At 42.5% G+C, this 17,201-nt stretch overlaps 1 protein-coding gene across 1 annotated transcript in view; it reads left to right on the forward strand.

Moving 5' to 3' along the window:
• Positions 1–17,201, forward strand: part of LOC133361315 (zinc finger protein ZFP2-like) — a 49,611-nt gene that overhangs the window by 18,969 nt on the left and 13,441 nt on the right. The window contains exons 2-3 of the mRNA XM_061580253.1: positions 1,412–1,882; positions 7,571–7,804. Of these exons, the coding sequence (XP_061436237.1) occupies positions 1,412–1,882; positions 7,571–7,804 (705 nt within the window). The remainder of the gene's footprint in view (positions 1–1,411; positions 1,883–7,570; positions 7,805–17,201) is intronic.

Here is a 17,201-nt window from a genome sequence, read left to right on the forward strand (position 1 = left end):
GCTTGGCGGTTTTTGGCAACGCCACGGGGTTGCATTCACTTTAAATTGAGGACAACGGAGGGCATGGCGAACGTGTTTATCCATTTATTCAAAATTTGTTGTTGATAATAATTCGTCTGGACATGGCACGTGCCTTATTCTACTTGATTAACAAAAATTAGTACAATGCCATACAGTAGTGTGATTTCATTCATGAGTAGTATTCATAGAGCCCCAATGACACTAACCTACCTAAAGTTATGGTTAAAAAAGTAATCTTGAGTGACTTAATTCTCAGCTCAGACATGATCATCGCAATCATTTCCAAAGACGTGTGGGGTCCTGCGAGAGCAGGTCCCGACTACAAACAGCTGGGCAGCAGAATCGGAAGTAGCTGCGTCGCCCTCGAAATGTGATGTTGCTGATGTTGTTGTCGCTGCTGTTGTTGCTGCTGTAGTTACTTCTGTTGCTGTGATAAACGCAGGGAGGTGGTGTTCCGTGATGGGATGACGCCTTTGATTAAAGCCTCTGTTCTGATCGTCGCATTTGATCAACTCTGATATTGTAGACTCTCACATGTTAAGCTCTATCATAGTGAAACATAATATTATAACCTATGAACTACAACCTATCCATTGTAACGCTGTAAAAGAATATTACCTATTGGGTTTCACTCCCTCGTCGAGAAGGCCGCTCTCTTCCTTTTCTAAAGTTACATGCTAATTTCTCTGCATTCACTTTAAATCGAGGACAAAGTTTTTCCATTTATTCAAAATAAGCGCACAATTACACACTGAGATGCACTTACATATTCATGTATGTTAATCTACATGCGGATTGTACCTTCCAAAATTAACAATCGAATGCAAATATCCTGAAAGACAAAGGTTTTGATCCTAGGCGAGAGTTATAAGGCGGCTCAGAAGCAGAGCTCAATGCCATTTCGAGCGGGAACTTGATGAGGTTGGACGCTCGACTCGTCGCTCTGCTGATCGCCCTTCAACCGCGAGACAACGCAGCCTGGCGAGCACAATTGCTGTGTCGACAGTTAGGCGACTTTGCGTCGGGAGAGTTCGTGGCGACATCTTCAGACGGGTTCTAGACATCGATATACCGTGAATCTCCAAGTAGGTGTCTATTTTCGCGGATAAACTCTTAAACGTGTTCGTCGTCAAATTAGCGGGATTTTTTTGCGTCTCGGTTAGACGCGAGTGTCGTTCTTGTTTTAGCTGTTAACAAAATCCAAAACTCAACGCTAAACATCCTTGCGGCCGATAGCGTACTTTTGACTCGATAACACCGCTGCTGTTACTTCGCTCACATGGAGCAGAGACGCTCTCCACAGCCCCACGTACACGGAGGCAAGAAGCCATGCAATTGCTCTGTGTGTGGGAAGACATTTTCATGGCCATCACATCTTCAGAGACACCAGAGAACACACACGGGCGAGAAGCCGTTCATGTGCCCTGTGTGTGGGAAGACATTTGCACATTCATCACATCTTCAGAGTCACCAGAGAACACACACGGGCGAGAAGCCTTTCCTGTGCCCTGTGTGTGGGAAGACATTTGCACAGTCATCACATCTTCAGAGTCACCAGAGAACACACACTGGCGAGAAGCCGTTTCTGTGCTCTGTGTGTGGGAAGACATTTGCACACTCATCACATCTTCAGAGTCACCAGAGAACACACACCGGCGAGAAGCCATTCCTGTGCCCTGTGTGTGGAAAGGCATTTGCACACTCGTCAACTTGTCAAGACCATCAGAGAACACATACGGGCAAGAAGCCATTCCTGTGCTCTGTGTGTAGGAAGACATTTGCAAAGTCATCACATCTTCAAAGTCACCAGAGAACACACACGGGTGAGAAGCCATTCTTGTGCTCTGTGTGTGGGAAGGCATTTGCACGGTCATCAACCATGAACATGCATCAGAAGGTCCACAATGATAGGAAACTGAAATCAAAAGCTGAAATTCAAGGTGCTGCAATTGGTCCTGAAGAAGTTTCCACATTCGATCCCATGCAGTTGGATCCCGAGAGGTGGCTGGATGTAATGGAGTGGCTCGGGGATCAAACAGAGAGCTCGGAGTGACTGAAAAAATATTACGTCATGTGGTTATACCTATTAAGCCGTTTCGAGTACTTTTGTGTGTAATTTTGACCATTTTAGTTTTACAGTTTTTTTGAGAGTTTAATTACGTGCACAGTGGTGGTTTCTAATGTTATCGGATTACTTGTCGAAGTGGTGTGATGAGCACTGGCTGTGAGAGGGTTGAATTGTAGTCGTTTGGTGTTCCTGTTGAGCTAAAGTTGGAATGTGTCTGTAGGTACATCTTTACTCAACATTTTAAACGGGTTTTTTTCAAGTATATAGCTTTTTTTGTTGGTATTAATCGACTTTAGATAACCGATTTCATGCACATTGATGACGCGTTCGTTGGATATATGGCCATGACTTCAACATAGACGCACAGTGAACAAATGTGGTGAAATCATGGAAATGATACTTTAACCCTTTGGTATTCATGGCACGGAAATGGTTTGCATTCTACTGGAAATGTGTGAACATAGGACATAATAAATATTCCCTTCGAGTTTTGACGTAAAAATGATTGCAGATGAATAAAAACGTATTTTAAACAAATGTTTGTCCGGTCTTTATTTTATAATGTTCCTAGCAAAAACATGTTAAGCGAGTTTCAGGTGGAGGATCTCCGTCATGCAAGTGTGCCCTTAACCGGCAGCATCTTGGCTGTCTACCCGATTAACACGTGTTCCTTGAGGGGAAAGGTCCCCGTAGTTAATCGTTCATCAACGTACCAGTCCCTAATTCCGAAGTATGTCGGGGATAAACTGTACTGTATAACATGTAAACCGTAATTCTATGAACTATAACACTAAACATTACACGATTATAAGCTAGTGTTTTAATTTATAACCATATAAACGGAGGTAAGGTATTATAAAATCATTAGAAGCATTAGAATAACAGCGTGGTCGTATAAGAATTGCTAATATGTTTGTATAGTGTACGTGCAATAATCGGATAAAAATTATTACAATTACAACATGGTCATATTACAATCACGATTTTCACTGCTAGATGTAATCGAATAACAAAAGACGGAATATATTTATATAAATACACGCACAAACCCATTATAAACGCATGCGATTATGAATCGTTACAATTTTATAACAATCACAAATTGTAACAAAGCGAAATTCCAACAAGCAAAACACCACGCTCACGTGACGAATTCTTAAACAAACTGCAACACTCAAGTGACAGAACTCAACAAAAAAACGCCGCAATAAAAAGAACTACAACAATGGACAAATCCTAAAAACAGACAACACACGCACGTTAGTAGCTGTTAGAAGAAGACAACACTTAACACCTTCAACTATACACATCGTACAGCCAACTCGTAAATGGGGCGGTATATGACAGCCGTCGCTGCTGTCGACGGTGCCAAGCAGGGAGTGTTTAACTCCAATGTTTCAGAATCCGTGTCATCACCCGGTCACAGCGCCTGAGCCAAACTACATCGTCCCAACAAGGCAGCATTCCCTATGCTGTGTATTTTAGCAATATATTTACGGACGCACTTGAAGATAACAATTCGTCTAGAAAAGACAGGCGACTTGTTCTACCAACACGATTTCAAATTTATATCCGAAAGAAGTATGAGTTCATTCATGAGTAGTATTCACTAAGCACCGATGACACTAACCTACACACAGCTATGATTAAACAAAGTAAACATTAGTCATCTCAGCTCAGACATGATCATAGCAATTATTTCCAAATCCGTGTCGGGTCCCACGAGAACAGGGCACGGCCACAAACTCTCAAATTGTAAACTCACATTGAATACTATAACATTATAAACTCTAACAATATAACCTTTAAACTATGAGCTATACATTGGAATGCTTTAAAATAACACTACAAACTAGTGTTATAGTAAACTATAATGTTGTGAACTCTAACAATATTAGCTATGAGCGATACATTATAACGCTATAAAATAACAATAAACTGGTGTTAAAGATTAGAACACCGTACATTGAAGTGTGATATTTGAATTCGAATTCTTAGCTTCACACCGTGGTCCTCTAGGAATCACAATTTGCTCGTCAGTATGTAACATGTCTGTATGTAATATGTATGCATGAGATATGTCTGTATGTAATATGTATGCATGTAACATGTATGTATGTAATATGGACGTGCGAACCAATGGTGGGATATGTGAAACATGAAGGTGCAGGATCAGGATGGGATTAAAATTATTTGAATAACACTTTGGTGGTATGCGCCGCAGCCTGGCTGCCCAGCAGATACCAAGGAGGAATTTTGGGAACAATTGATGGACACATGCAATCAAATAAATGGAGAAGAGCAGTTAGTAATTGGTGGAGACCTAAATGGACACGTTGGAAACGCCCGGGATGGATACCCTCGAAACCATGGTGGCCAAGGATATGGTACCCGGAACGATGAGGAAAACCGAGCCCTGGACTTTGCGGAAGCCCATGATCTTGTCCTCGCCAACACCTTCTTCAAGAAGAGACCGTCCCATCTCATTACGTACGCCAGTGGTGGGAGATCAACTCAAATTGATTTCTGGCTTGTCAAGCGGGATAAGCTGAAAACGGTTACAAACACTCAAGTCATACCATCGGACAACATCACCCCACAACATCGCATCCTGATCATGGACATGAAAATGGACATTGGCCAGCGACATCGCCCACCAACAACGGAACAGCAGCGAATTAAGTGGTGGCGGATGAAGGAATGCAAAGATCAGCTGAGAGTCGCCCTCAATCAGATTGACGTGAACACCAACCGACCAGCGAATGCGATTTGGGAAGATCTCGCCGGCCAACTGTGCACAGCAGCAACGGAAGCACTGGGGCTAACTAAGCCGGCAAAACACTTCATTGACAAGCAAATATGGTGGTGGAACGAAGAAGTTCAGCTAGCAGTGAAAGAGAAGAAGCTAGCTTTCAAGAAGTGGCGCAAAACGCTCGCAGATCTGGATTACCAATAATACAGAAACTGCAAATCGGCAGCGAAGAGAGTAGTAGCAGCGGTGAAATTAGCTCAATACGACCAACTGTATGTCGAACTGGACACCCCAGAAGGTGCCAATAAGATCTATCGACTGGCAGAGGCGCGCCATCGTTCGACTCAGCATATTGGTCAGGTCAAATGCATAAAGGATGAGAATCACAGCGCTCTCAGAGACCCGCCCGCCATTCTTCAACGCTGGAGCGACTACTTCTCTGGAATCTGCAACCAGCAATTTCCCCACCCACCTATTATTAGCGCTGAACACGTCCTCGATCCGGTTTCACCTATCACCATCACCGAAGTGGAACAAGCTATCAAGAGAATGAAGAATGGGAAAGCGACTGGCCCGGACGATATACCTGCTGAGGCCTGGAAGATCCTTGGCAGGCAGGGTGCTGCCCTCCTTACCCAACTCTTCAGCACCATCACGAGCACCGGTGAGGTCCCAGAAGCCTGGTCGACCAGCACGACGGATCCAATTTGGAAGGGTAAAGGTGCCGTGTCAGAATGCTCGAATTACAGGCCAATCCGGCTCCTGTGTCATGCGATGAAGATCTTTGAGCGAGTTTTGGACACGAGGATTAGAAACATCGTCACCCTATCACCCAACCAATGCGGCTTCGACAAAGGATGTGGCACTACGGACGCCATATTCTCGGCGAGGCTCCTGCTGGAGAGGCACAGAGAGAAGAACAAAGCTGTGCACGTGTCGTTCCTCGACCTTGAAAAGGCATTTGACAGGGTCCCCCACGACCTCATCTGGCACTCGCTTCGATCCCATGGAGTCCCTGAAACCTACGTGCATTGGGTACAAGAACGTCACCAGTGCAGTCAGGTGTGCAGTGGGCATATCACCGCCATTTCCCATCAGCGTTGGAGTGCACCAAGGATCGGCCCTGTCACCACTCCTGTTTATCCTGTGCATGGACACGATCACTGCCGACCTGCACACGCCCCTGCCATGGTCAATTCTCTACGCGGATGACGTCCTCCTCTCAGATGAAGAGAGAGGAGAAGTGGAAAGACAAACGCGCCTGTGGAAGGAACGTTTGGACGAAAACGGGATGAGGTTCAACATCAAAAAGACGGAGTATATGGAGTGTGGCCCCCAAACCGACGGCACCATCAGCATTGACGGAGAAGATCTGAAGAAAGTGACGGACTTCAAGTACCTGGGTTCCACCATCAGCTCAGATGGTAGCATCACGACTGATGTGAGGTCACGAGTCAATGCGGCATGGATGAAGTGGAGGCAAGTCACCGGAGTCCTCTGTGATAGGAAAATGCCGGATAGGCTGAAGGGAAAAATTTACAAGACCATCGTCCGACCGGTGGCACTCTATGGATCCGAGTGCTGGCCAGCCACAACTGTACACGAACAAGCTCTCCACACCATGGAGATGAGGATGCTCAGATGGAGCCTCGGACTCACTCGATGGGATCGTGTCATGAACGAAGACGTTCGGAATCGACTTGGTGTGGCCCCCATTGCGGACAAGATGCTTGAGGCAAGGCTTCGGTGGTACGGCCATGTGATGCGAAGTGAAGAGTCATCAGTGGCCAAGACTGCCGTGCGTATTGAGCCAGAGGGCCGCCGTCCACGCGGACGTCCAAAGAAGCGATGGATGGATCGAATAAAGGAAGACATAAAGACGGTCAACGCATCCCCTGAAGATGCCCTGGACCGAGCCAAATGGAGAAGACAATGCCGAAAAGCGGACCCTTTGCCACAGCGGGAACAACGCTAGGAAGAAGATTACCTATTGGGTTTCACTCCCTCGTCGAGAAGGCCGCTCTCTTCCTTGTCTAAAGTTACATGCTAATTTCTCTGCATTCACTTTAAATCGAGGACAAAGTTTTTCCATTTATTCAAAATAAGCGCACAATTACACACTGAAATGCACTTACATATTCATGCATGAAGCACAATGGGCACATTACCCTTTGGTATGTTAATAGACATGCGGATTGTGCCTTCCAAAATTAACAATCGAATGCAAATATCCTGAAAGACAAAGGATTGGATCCTAGGGGGGGAGTTATAAGGCGGCTCAGAAGCAGAGTTCAATGCCATTTCGAGAGGGAACTTGATGAGATTGGACGCTCGACTCGTCGCTCTGCTGATCGCCCTTCAACCGCGAGACAACGCAGCCTGGCGAGCACAATTGCTGTGTCGACAGTTAGGCGACTTTGCGTCGGCAAAGTTCGTGGCGACATCTTCAGACGGGTTACAGACATCGATCTACCGTGAATCTCCAAGTAAGTGTCTATTTTCGCGGATAAACTCTTAAACGTTTTCGTCGTTAAATTAGCGGGATTTGTTTTTCCTCTCGTTTAGACACGAGTGTCGTTCTTGTTTTAGCAGTTAACAAAATCCAAAACTCAACGTTAAACATCCTTGCGGCCGATAGCGTACTTTTGACTCAATAACACCGCTGCTGTTACTACGCTCACATGGAGCAGAGAGGCTCTCCACAGCCCCACGCACACGGAGACAAGAAGCCATTCAATTGCTCTGTGTGTGGGAAGTCATTTTCATGGCCATCAAGTCTTAAGAGACACCAGAGAACACACACGGGCGAGAAGCCATTCCTGTGCCCTGTGTGTGGGAAGGCATTTTCACAGTCATCACATCTTCAGATTCATCAGAGAACACACACGGGCGATAAGCCATTCCTGTGCCCTGTGTGTGGGAAGGCATTTTCACAGTCGTCAAATCTTAACACGCATCAAAAGGTCCACAATGATAGGAAACCGAAATCAAAAGCTGAAGTTCAAGGTGCTGCATTGAGTCCTAAAGAATTTTCCACCCTCGATCCCATGCAGTTGGATCCCGAGAGATGGCTGGATGTAATGGAGTGGCTCGACGATCAAACCGAGAGTCAGGGATGACTGAACAAATATTACGTCAGGTAATATTTGTTAGTTTTACAGTTTTTGTGAGAGTTTAATGACAGTGGTGGTTTGTTGCCGAAGTGGCGTGATGAGCAGTGGTTGTGATATGATTCAATTCCGGACAATATTGTAGTGGTTAAGTCTTCCTGTTGAGCTAAAGTTGGAATGCATCTTTAGTTAGATCTTTTCTCAACATTTTAAACGGGTTTTTTCAAGCATATAGCTTTTATTGGTTGGTATTAATCGACTTTAGATAACCGATTTAAGGATGTACATTGATGACGCATTCGTTGGATATATGGCCTTGACTTCAACATAGACGCACAGTGAACAAATGTGGTGAACTAATAAGGAAATAATGGGGAATGATACTTTAACGCGTTGGTATTCCTGGAACGGATATGGTTTACATTGTATTGTAACTGTTTGAACATAGGACATAATACATTCGGTTCGAGTTTTGACTTAAAAATGATTGCAGATGAATAAAAACGTATTTTTAACAAATGTTTGTCCGTTTATTTATTCATAGCAACAACGTGTTTTAAGCGAGTTTCAGGTGGAGGATCTTCGTCACACAAATCTGCCCTTAACCGGCAGCATCTTGGCTGTCTCCCCACTAACATGTGTTCCTGGAGGGGAAAGGTCCCCATTATTAATCGATTCACAACGTTACGGTCCCTAACCATCAAGTATACAGGGAATCCTGTACGCTAAGACACGTGAACTGTAACACTATAAACGATAACACGAAACATTAAAATACTATAAACTAGTTTCATCATTTATAATAGCAAAAACAGAGGTACGGTATCATAATCTCATTACAAGCAGTAGAATTTCAACGTGATCGTATTAAAATCACATTCTGCGCATATGTATGTATAGCGTACGTGCAAGCGAACTGTGCTCGTATGCATGTAATATGCATCTATGGCCTTTGGACATGCGAACCGGTGGTCAGATATGCGAATTGGGGTGTGCAGGATTATGATCGGATTGAAACGATTATAATAACACTTTGGTAGTATGCGAATAACACTGAGCTAGAATGTATGCTGGTAGAATGTTACATCGCAATGGCACCGAATAGCAATATACAGCATTGATATTGGTAATGGAGCCTACAAGCGCAACCTTGCGCATTTTGACCTGGTTCTCGACGCCCGTCCCGCGCCCATGGTAGAATCTTGTGCATGTCGGGGCGTCAAGGGCTCGCACCACAGCCTTGAAGGATTAGGCAGGTCCCGGGCTTCTTTTGAAGAATTTGACCAGGCTCCAGGCACCGGTTCCTCGCACGTGGCGGATCCCTGAGGGACCCCGGGCCTCAGGGGCTCGGAAACTGTGGGCGGCACAACACATTCCCTTTGGAGTACGGTTTCCGTTGCCGAGAGCCCCACCACGTTGGACACACCAGACTTGGGCTGTACAGGACATGGGGATGAGCCGTCTGGGTGGGGACGGATATAACTGCATGCGTACACACTGCAGTGTGTACGCATGTAGTTATATCCGTCCCATTGTTACTTAATAAAATTATGGCAACAAAGTGACACGTAATATAATTGAGTAGATTTTAAGCACTACAACTTTGAATATAAAGTGTTGAATAAATTAACTAAAAAATAATAATAATAAATAAGTACATGGTAATAAAAGCAACAGTTAAAATGTGTTGGATTTAGTAATATGATTCCAAATGATGAGTTATATAGCCTAAAAAAATTGTGTAAATCCAAATAGATTTTACAAGGAAAAGTGATTTATATTTACTTAATATCTGAGCAATGGTAATTTAGATTTACTAAATATCTGGTAGAATCTGATTAATATTTATTAATGATCTGGGTGAAATTGATATAAGCTTACTAAATATCTGGATCAAAATGATTTGGATTTACTAAATAAAATACTTATATTGAATGTCTGTTGCCATAACTTTTCTATTTCTAATCCACCCAATATCATGCCTTCGTGGTGCCACAATTCACTTACGTTAAGTCAACCGATCACCATGAAAAAGATAAGAACCATGAAAAGGAACAGCAGGTTAACATTTATTCGTGCAATTTTGTCTCAACATGTTTATCCAACATATTACAAGTACAAAACAAAGACAGAAATCATGTATGTGTACAATAGGGATACAATACTGGAGGTATTTATAATTTGTGGGCATTACAGGCACAGATTACTTTTTTGGATGTGAATCAAGGTTTAGTCTTTTTAGGGCATTTAAATTACGACAATGTTTTTAAAAAAATCTGTAAAAAAACTTTCATATTATTTCTTTTTTATATGCGCAAATTGAAATCCTAAGGGCCAATATGTTTTTTAAAACAGCTAAAAGAGATTAAAACATCACGTGAATTGACTTGCATTCCCTGTACTTATACTAGTAGCCATAATCCACAATCCGGGTGGACCTATATTTTTTAACATGCATAATTACAGTACAAGCATGGCTTTCTAACAAGTAAACTAGCACAGCCTACAGATGGTCTATGCATCTTACATCTATTCCTTTAGAACAAACACTTGCAATGGCCTAGGTCAGCGTCACATCAGAAGAAAGCACAATGTTAGAACACCCAAGAAACATTAAACAAAAATAAAGATAGCTTTCAATAACAAATCAGTGCATTCTCTGATAGCCTATCAGATGTATAGGCCTATAACGCAGAACTTTGACAGTCAGACTCAGTTATTAACTCGTTAAGCTCAGTCAAACTGAAGTACTTCTTCTTGGTGACAATCTGAAAACACAATGCTAGTTCCCTTGGGACTATGCCTTCCAAAAGGTCATGTAGTACATCTGGTGGGTACCCAGACTCAAAATGAAAGTGATTTAATTTATCAGTCAATGGACACGACCGCTTTACGCCAAAGCAATGAGTAACATTTGGATTTTCTCTCAGTTTGCACATGCAAACTATGTTCCTTCTTTGTCCGAGGTGGAAACACTCCGGTCCGCACTTCGTGTGTCTGGTACTCTGAAGAATGTCCAAGACAAAATCTACAGATGTACGGCCCCGTGAAACATTCAACTAGTCCACTGATAGAATGTGCATCGAGATTGTCAGCTACAACACAATGTACTGTCCCTTTAATGTTTTTTCCAACACTGGAAATGAAAATCCCTTCCTGTTCTAGAATGACAAGATCCTTCAAGAGTGGTTCCAAAACTGTTCTGTATTCAAACTGTTTGACATCAACAGCTTTCCAAAGTAAAGCTAGGCGTATTGACGTTAATGCAGATTGCAACTTTGTTGGAACATTTGCCAAAACCCAATAAACAGCTGTTATTTTTTTTTTCTCGAAGTTCCTAGTGGGTTACACACTTCGAAGTCGTCAACGTAAAGGATTATAGACAGTCTTGTTTCTTCCCCAGCATAAAATACGTTTTGCTTGAAGGATTTTCCATCAAAAATTGACTTAATATATCCAGTACTATTTGATTTTCTGGATACAATTATTTCTGCAATGTCTTCATTCTTCAAGACTTCCTGCAAAGTCTGGAGAATAGGCAAATATTGAAAGGTCTTGTTCTTTTCAGTATCAATAATATATTCAATGCTATCAACACACTGGAAATGCACCTTAAAATACTTTCTTCTCTTAAAAGCCGAACCAAGTGGACCACCTGCTCCAAGTGCTGTACTAATGGGATGGAAGTTGCACAACTGCTCTGACAATTCAGTTACGATGGCCTGGTCAATAATGCATTTATTCACCTTCAATGTTGAATCTAGTATGTTTCTAACAACTGCAACTGATACTGAAGATGAAATGAACTGAAGGTCTTCAACCAAGGCATCAATGTACTTCACTGAGGCATTATATATTGTTTCTAGCTTCAGCAGAAGTAAGCCAATTCTTTGAAGAACTAAGTATGATGCACTTTCCTGATCACAATCTAAACTAGTGCCCTCACCATCACTGGCCTCTGGTAAATCAGAATGGTCAACAGTATGATTATGGCGACTCTCATACACGTCTTTCTTAAAATCACTCAAAGAATAGGATTTGTGTCTTCTGCTTTTGTGTTTTAGAAATGTATTGTATATATTTGTCTGAAAGTTGCATCCTTCAAATACACAAAAGACAGTTTCGTTGCTCTTCAGATGAATTCCAATATGCTGAAAGTAGTCCTTCTCTATAGAACAACAAGCATTGCAAACTAAACACTTAAAAGCAGAGATGTTTCCTGACCGTAGACTTTCTTCATCTGAATGGTATCTGGACAAATGTGTGCGAAGGGCACTCTGTGTTTTAAATGTGCAAGGGCAACTGTCATATAGGCATGGCTGAGATTGCCCACGACCAAATGTTGCGTGTTGTAGTCTGTAATGCTTTTGTAGATTTCCCTTTGTGGCAGACAAAGACTTGCAGATCTTACACTTCCATTCCATAAGCAAAAACCTGAGGCAGAAAAAGGTCCATGTATCAGATGCAAGGCCACCAGGTATCTAATCACATGAAGACAATAGGAGCACATTTACAACATAATTCCTTATTATTTTTAATATTCAAATTTTCATGCTCACATTTAGCACATCAACTTCTTGTCACTCACATCATCTAGCTAGCAACTACACAACAAGCTCGCCACAACGTAAGGGTGACGCTAACTGACTGGTGGCAAGCTAGCTAACGTTAGCATACTGTACGTACATAAACACGCTGTGATCCGAATGAATATAGTCTAGTTTTAATCACGCACGTTACTTTTTCGTGTGCGGAACAAAAATTATAGTCTCGTGCTTTTAGTCGAATCAGACTGACTTCCAAAGGACTAACGTTGTGCTAGTTAATTCTGATATACGTTACAGCCAGTTAAATTGGCATGCTGGTAACATGCAGTAACATAAAACAATGTTCAACTGCTACCACACCTTTGTTAAAAAATTGTTCGCTAAAATAATAAAACATGTCTTACCTTTGGGAGAACGGCGGTCCCTGAAACGTGTCTGTGGAAGAAGATGGTTGACATGCACGTGGCGCGAAAAAATGCCTCCAGTTTGGGCGGGAGTGTAACATTATTAAATTCAAAAACCTCCCGGTTAGTAAAATTAATCAATTTTTGGCATTTTTGACTTTCCTGATAAAATACAATTACATTCTACTCAGCTATTGATGGCTGATTTTATTTGAACAAAACTGAGTAAAATACAATTAATAACTAATAGAAAGGTGTTGAATTTAGCTCAATGTGATTCTAAACTACACATAGTCATTATTTTTATGTATAGGCTACTCTTATATATTTACTAAACATTAATTAACCCCAGTCTCGGTTTTTACAGTGTAGGGCGTCGCCGTTGGTTCGTCCACCCATCGCGCCTCAAGACTTATGTCCGTCCCCACCCGGACAGCTCATCCCCATGTCCTGTACAGCCCAAGTCTGGTGTGTCCAACGTGGTGGGGCACTCGGCAACGGAAACCGTACGCCAAAGGAAATGTCTTGTGGCGCCCACAGTTTCTGAGCCCCTGAGGCCCGGGGTGCCTCAAGGATCCGCCACGTGCGAGGAACCGGTGCCTGGAGTCTGGTCATATTCTTCAAAAGAAGCCAGGGACCTGCCTAATCCTTCAAGGCTGTGGTGCGAGCCCTTGACGCCCCGAAATGCACAAGATTCTACCATGGGCGCGGGACGGGCGTCGAGAACCAGGTCAAAATGCGCAAGGTTGCGCTTGTAGGCTCCACGCAAAATATCAATGCTGTATATTACTAACTAGCAGTAGTACCCGGCGTTGCCCGGGCGAAAAATATATTTCTAAATAACCTTACATATATACACACCCTCACCACTCAGCACTCACCCTCACCATTCACCCTCAAAACTCTCCCTCACCACTCTCCCTCACCACTCATCCTCACCAATAACACCCTCACGAATCACCACTCACCCTCAACACTCACCCTCAACACTCACCCTCACCACTCACCCTCACCACTTTCCTTCACCAATCTCCCTCACCACTCATCCTCACCACTCATCCTCACCAATCACACCCTCACCAATCACCACTCACCCTCAACACTCACCCTCACCACTCACCCTCACCATTCACCAGACAGATTTGCGATTATATATATATAGATTCTGACTTTACTCCCTCCCTTTGATGCTGCTAATCCTGCATAATGCATGGACATAATGACGTTGAAACCCCCCGCCCACCTCCTACGCATTTCACAAGTAGTGCTAATCACATATCTGCATTTCCCATAAATATGCTAAAATCATCTTGATATGCAAATTATTTTGTCAAGACGCTCTTCGCCCCTCCATCCCAGCAGCATAAATAGTCGCTCCAAGCCTGGGGCGTGACATACAGACTCTGTCTACTTGACGGACCTGTTCTCCACCTGAGGACGGCTGCTTGCGTTGTGGCCGAAACGTCGTGAGAATTATTTTATTATGTTTTATTTTTATTATTTTATTACTTCCCTTCTACGTGACTTTACCGAAAGAACCAAGAAGATGTATATTGCTATTCGGTTCCATTGAGATGGAACATTCTACCAGCAGTGGGCAGCTTGATTCTAATACGACCATGGTGCGATTTTAATAATTTTGATGCGATTCTAAATCTGGCACCACCCAGGCCGCATTTACGACTCCCGATGTGCATCTACATTTAACATACATTCTAGCTCAGTGTAATTCTAATACTACCAAAGTGTTATTCTAAGCATTTTAATCCGATCATAATCCTGCACCCACCAATTCGCATATCCGTCCACCGGTTCGCATGTCCATAGATGCATATTACATGCATACATACGAGCACAGTTCGCTTGCACGTACACTATACATACATATGCGCAGTGTGATTCTAATACGATCACATTGTGATTCTAATACTTCGAATGATATTCTAATTTTGAATTGACGCTTTCTTTCGGTAAAGTCACGTAGGTAAAAAATATATAATAATTATAATAAATAAATGAAAATAACTAAATTACATCACGACGTTTCGGAAGCAACACCAGCGTCCGTCATCAGTGTGTCTACTGCACTCCATCTCCCCACATGAACCTCGAAATTCTCAGTTTCAAAAAAATGAACATGTATTTTAAAAATAAGTTTTTTAAATCATGTGTATTGTTTATATGTAAAAATGTGTAATTGTTATATTCTTTGCATGTGTGTATGCTGTATATAGGTATTCTATTAAATTGATACGACACATTCATCCAACAGTGGACAGTGTGATTCTAATACGACTAGCGGGATTCGAATAATTGTAATTCGATTCTTATCCTGCATATCCTACCACTGGTTCGCATATTCACTTACCATACGTACGACCACAGTGTGAGAGATTAGCATGATGTTAATGTAAGAAATAAGCATGTAAACGTAGAAAAGGAGGAGAGCGGCCTCCTCGACGAGGGAGTGCAACCCAACGGGTGCAATCCAAAGGGCATGAGAGCATGATATATAATATTTTATGTTTGAGTTTAACATGTGAGAGTTTACAATGTCAGAGTTGATCAAATACGACAATCAATGGCGTTAATCGGGGGCGTTTGATCAAAGTCTTTAATCAAAGGCGTCATCCCTTTGCGGACCACCACCTCCCTGCGTATATAACTTCAAAAGAAGCAACAACAGCGGCAACAACATATTTCGAGGGCGACGCTGCTACTTCTGATTCTGCTGCTTCTGCTGCCCGGCTATTTGTAGCCGGGCTGGAAATGATTGCGATGATCATGTCTGAACTGAGAATTAAGTGACTAAATATTACTTTGTTTAACCATAACTGTATGTAGGTTAGCGTCATCATGACTCATCGAATACTACTCATGAATGAACTCACACTGTTTAATGACAGAAATTGTAATCATTTTGGCTGCCCGTGTAGGACAAGTCACCTTCCTTGTATAGACGCATTCTAAACACAACACGGTCCTTAAATATATTGTTAAAATAACGTCTACACCCGTTTCAAAATGCAGCTCCACCTCGGCCATGAGCAACCCACAGCACGCCCAGAGGCAGTAGACCACGAGGGAGCTACATACTGTTAACATTTTTTCCCTCTATTAATGCTTCCCCCTATCCACACCCTGTGATGCTGCTGGTCCTGCATAATGGACGGGCAAAACATGACTTTAAAACCCCCGCCAAACCTCCTACGCATTTCACAAGTAGTACTAGTCGCATATCTGCATTTCCCATAAATATGCTAAATTTCCTCTTGATATGCAAATTATTTTGTCAAGGCGATCTTCCTCCTCCCTCCCAGCTGAAATAGATGCTCCAAGCCTAGGACGTGTCAATCAGACTCTGTCTAATCGACAGACCTGTTCTTCACCTGAGGACGGCTGCTTGCGTTGTGGCCGAAACGTAGTGAGAATTATTTTATTATGTTTTATTTTTATTATTTTATTATATCCATTCTACGTGACTTTACCGAAAGAACCAAGAAGAAGTATGAGTCCATTCATGAGTAGTATTCACTAAGCACCGATGGCACTAACCTACACACAGTTATGATTAAACAAAGTAAACATTAGTCGCTCATCCCAGCTCAGACAATGATCATAGCAATTATTTCCAAATCCGTGTCGGGTCCCACGAGAACAGGGCACTTCTACAAACTCTCAAATTGTAAACTCACATTGCATACTCTAACATTATAAACGCTAACAACATAACCTTTAAACTATGAGCAACACATTGTAACGCTTTAAAATAACACTACAAACTAGTGTTATAGTAAACTATAATGTTGCGAACTCTAACAATATAAGCTATGATCGATATATTATAATGCTATAAAAAGACATCATAAACTAGTGTTACAGATTAGAACACCGTACATTGAAGTGTGATATTCGAATCTCATTCGAATTCTTAGCTTCACACCGTGGTCCTCTAGGAATCACAATTTGCTCGTCAGTATGTAACATGTCTGTATGTAATATGTATGCATGAGATATGTCTGTATGTAATATGTATGCATGTAACATGTATGTATGTAATATGGACGTGCGAACCAATGGTGGGACATGTGAAACATGAAGGTGCAGGATCAGGATGGGATTAAAATTATTTGAATAACACTTTGGTGGTATGCGCCGCAGCCTGGCTGCCCAGCAGATACCAAGGAGGAATTTTGGTAACAATTGATGGACACATGCAATCAAATAAATGGAGAAGAGCAGTTAGTAATTGGTGGAGACCTAAATGGACACGTTGGAAACGCCCGGGATGGATACCCT

Source organism: Lethenteron reissneri, chromosome 72 (genome assembly GCF_015708825.2).
Source record: "Lethenteron reissneri isolate LAM-NWPU_2019-01 chromosome 72, ASM1570882v1, whole genome shotgun sequence".
NCBI classification, from domain to species: domain Eukaryota; kingdom Metazoa; phylum Chordata; class Hyperoartia; order Petromyzontiformes; family Petromyzontidae; genus Lethenteron; species Lethenteron reissneri.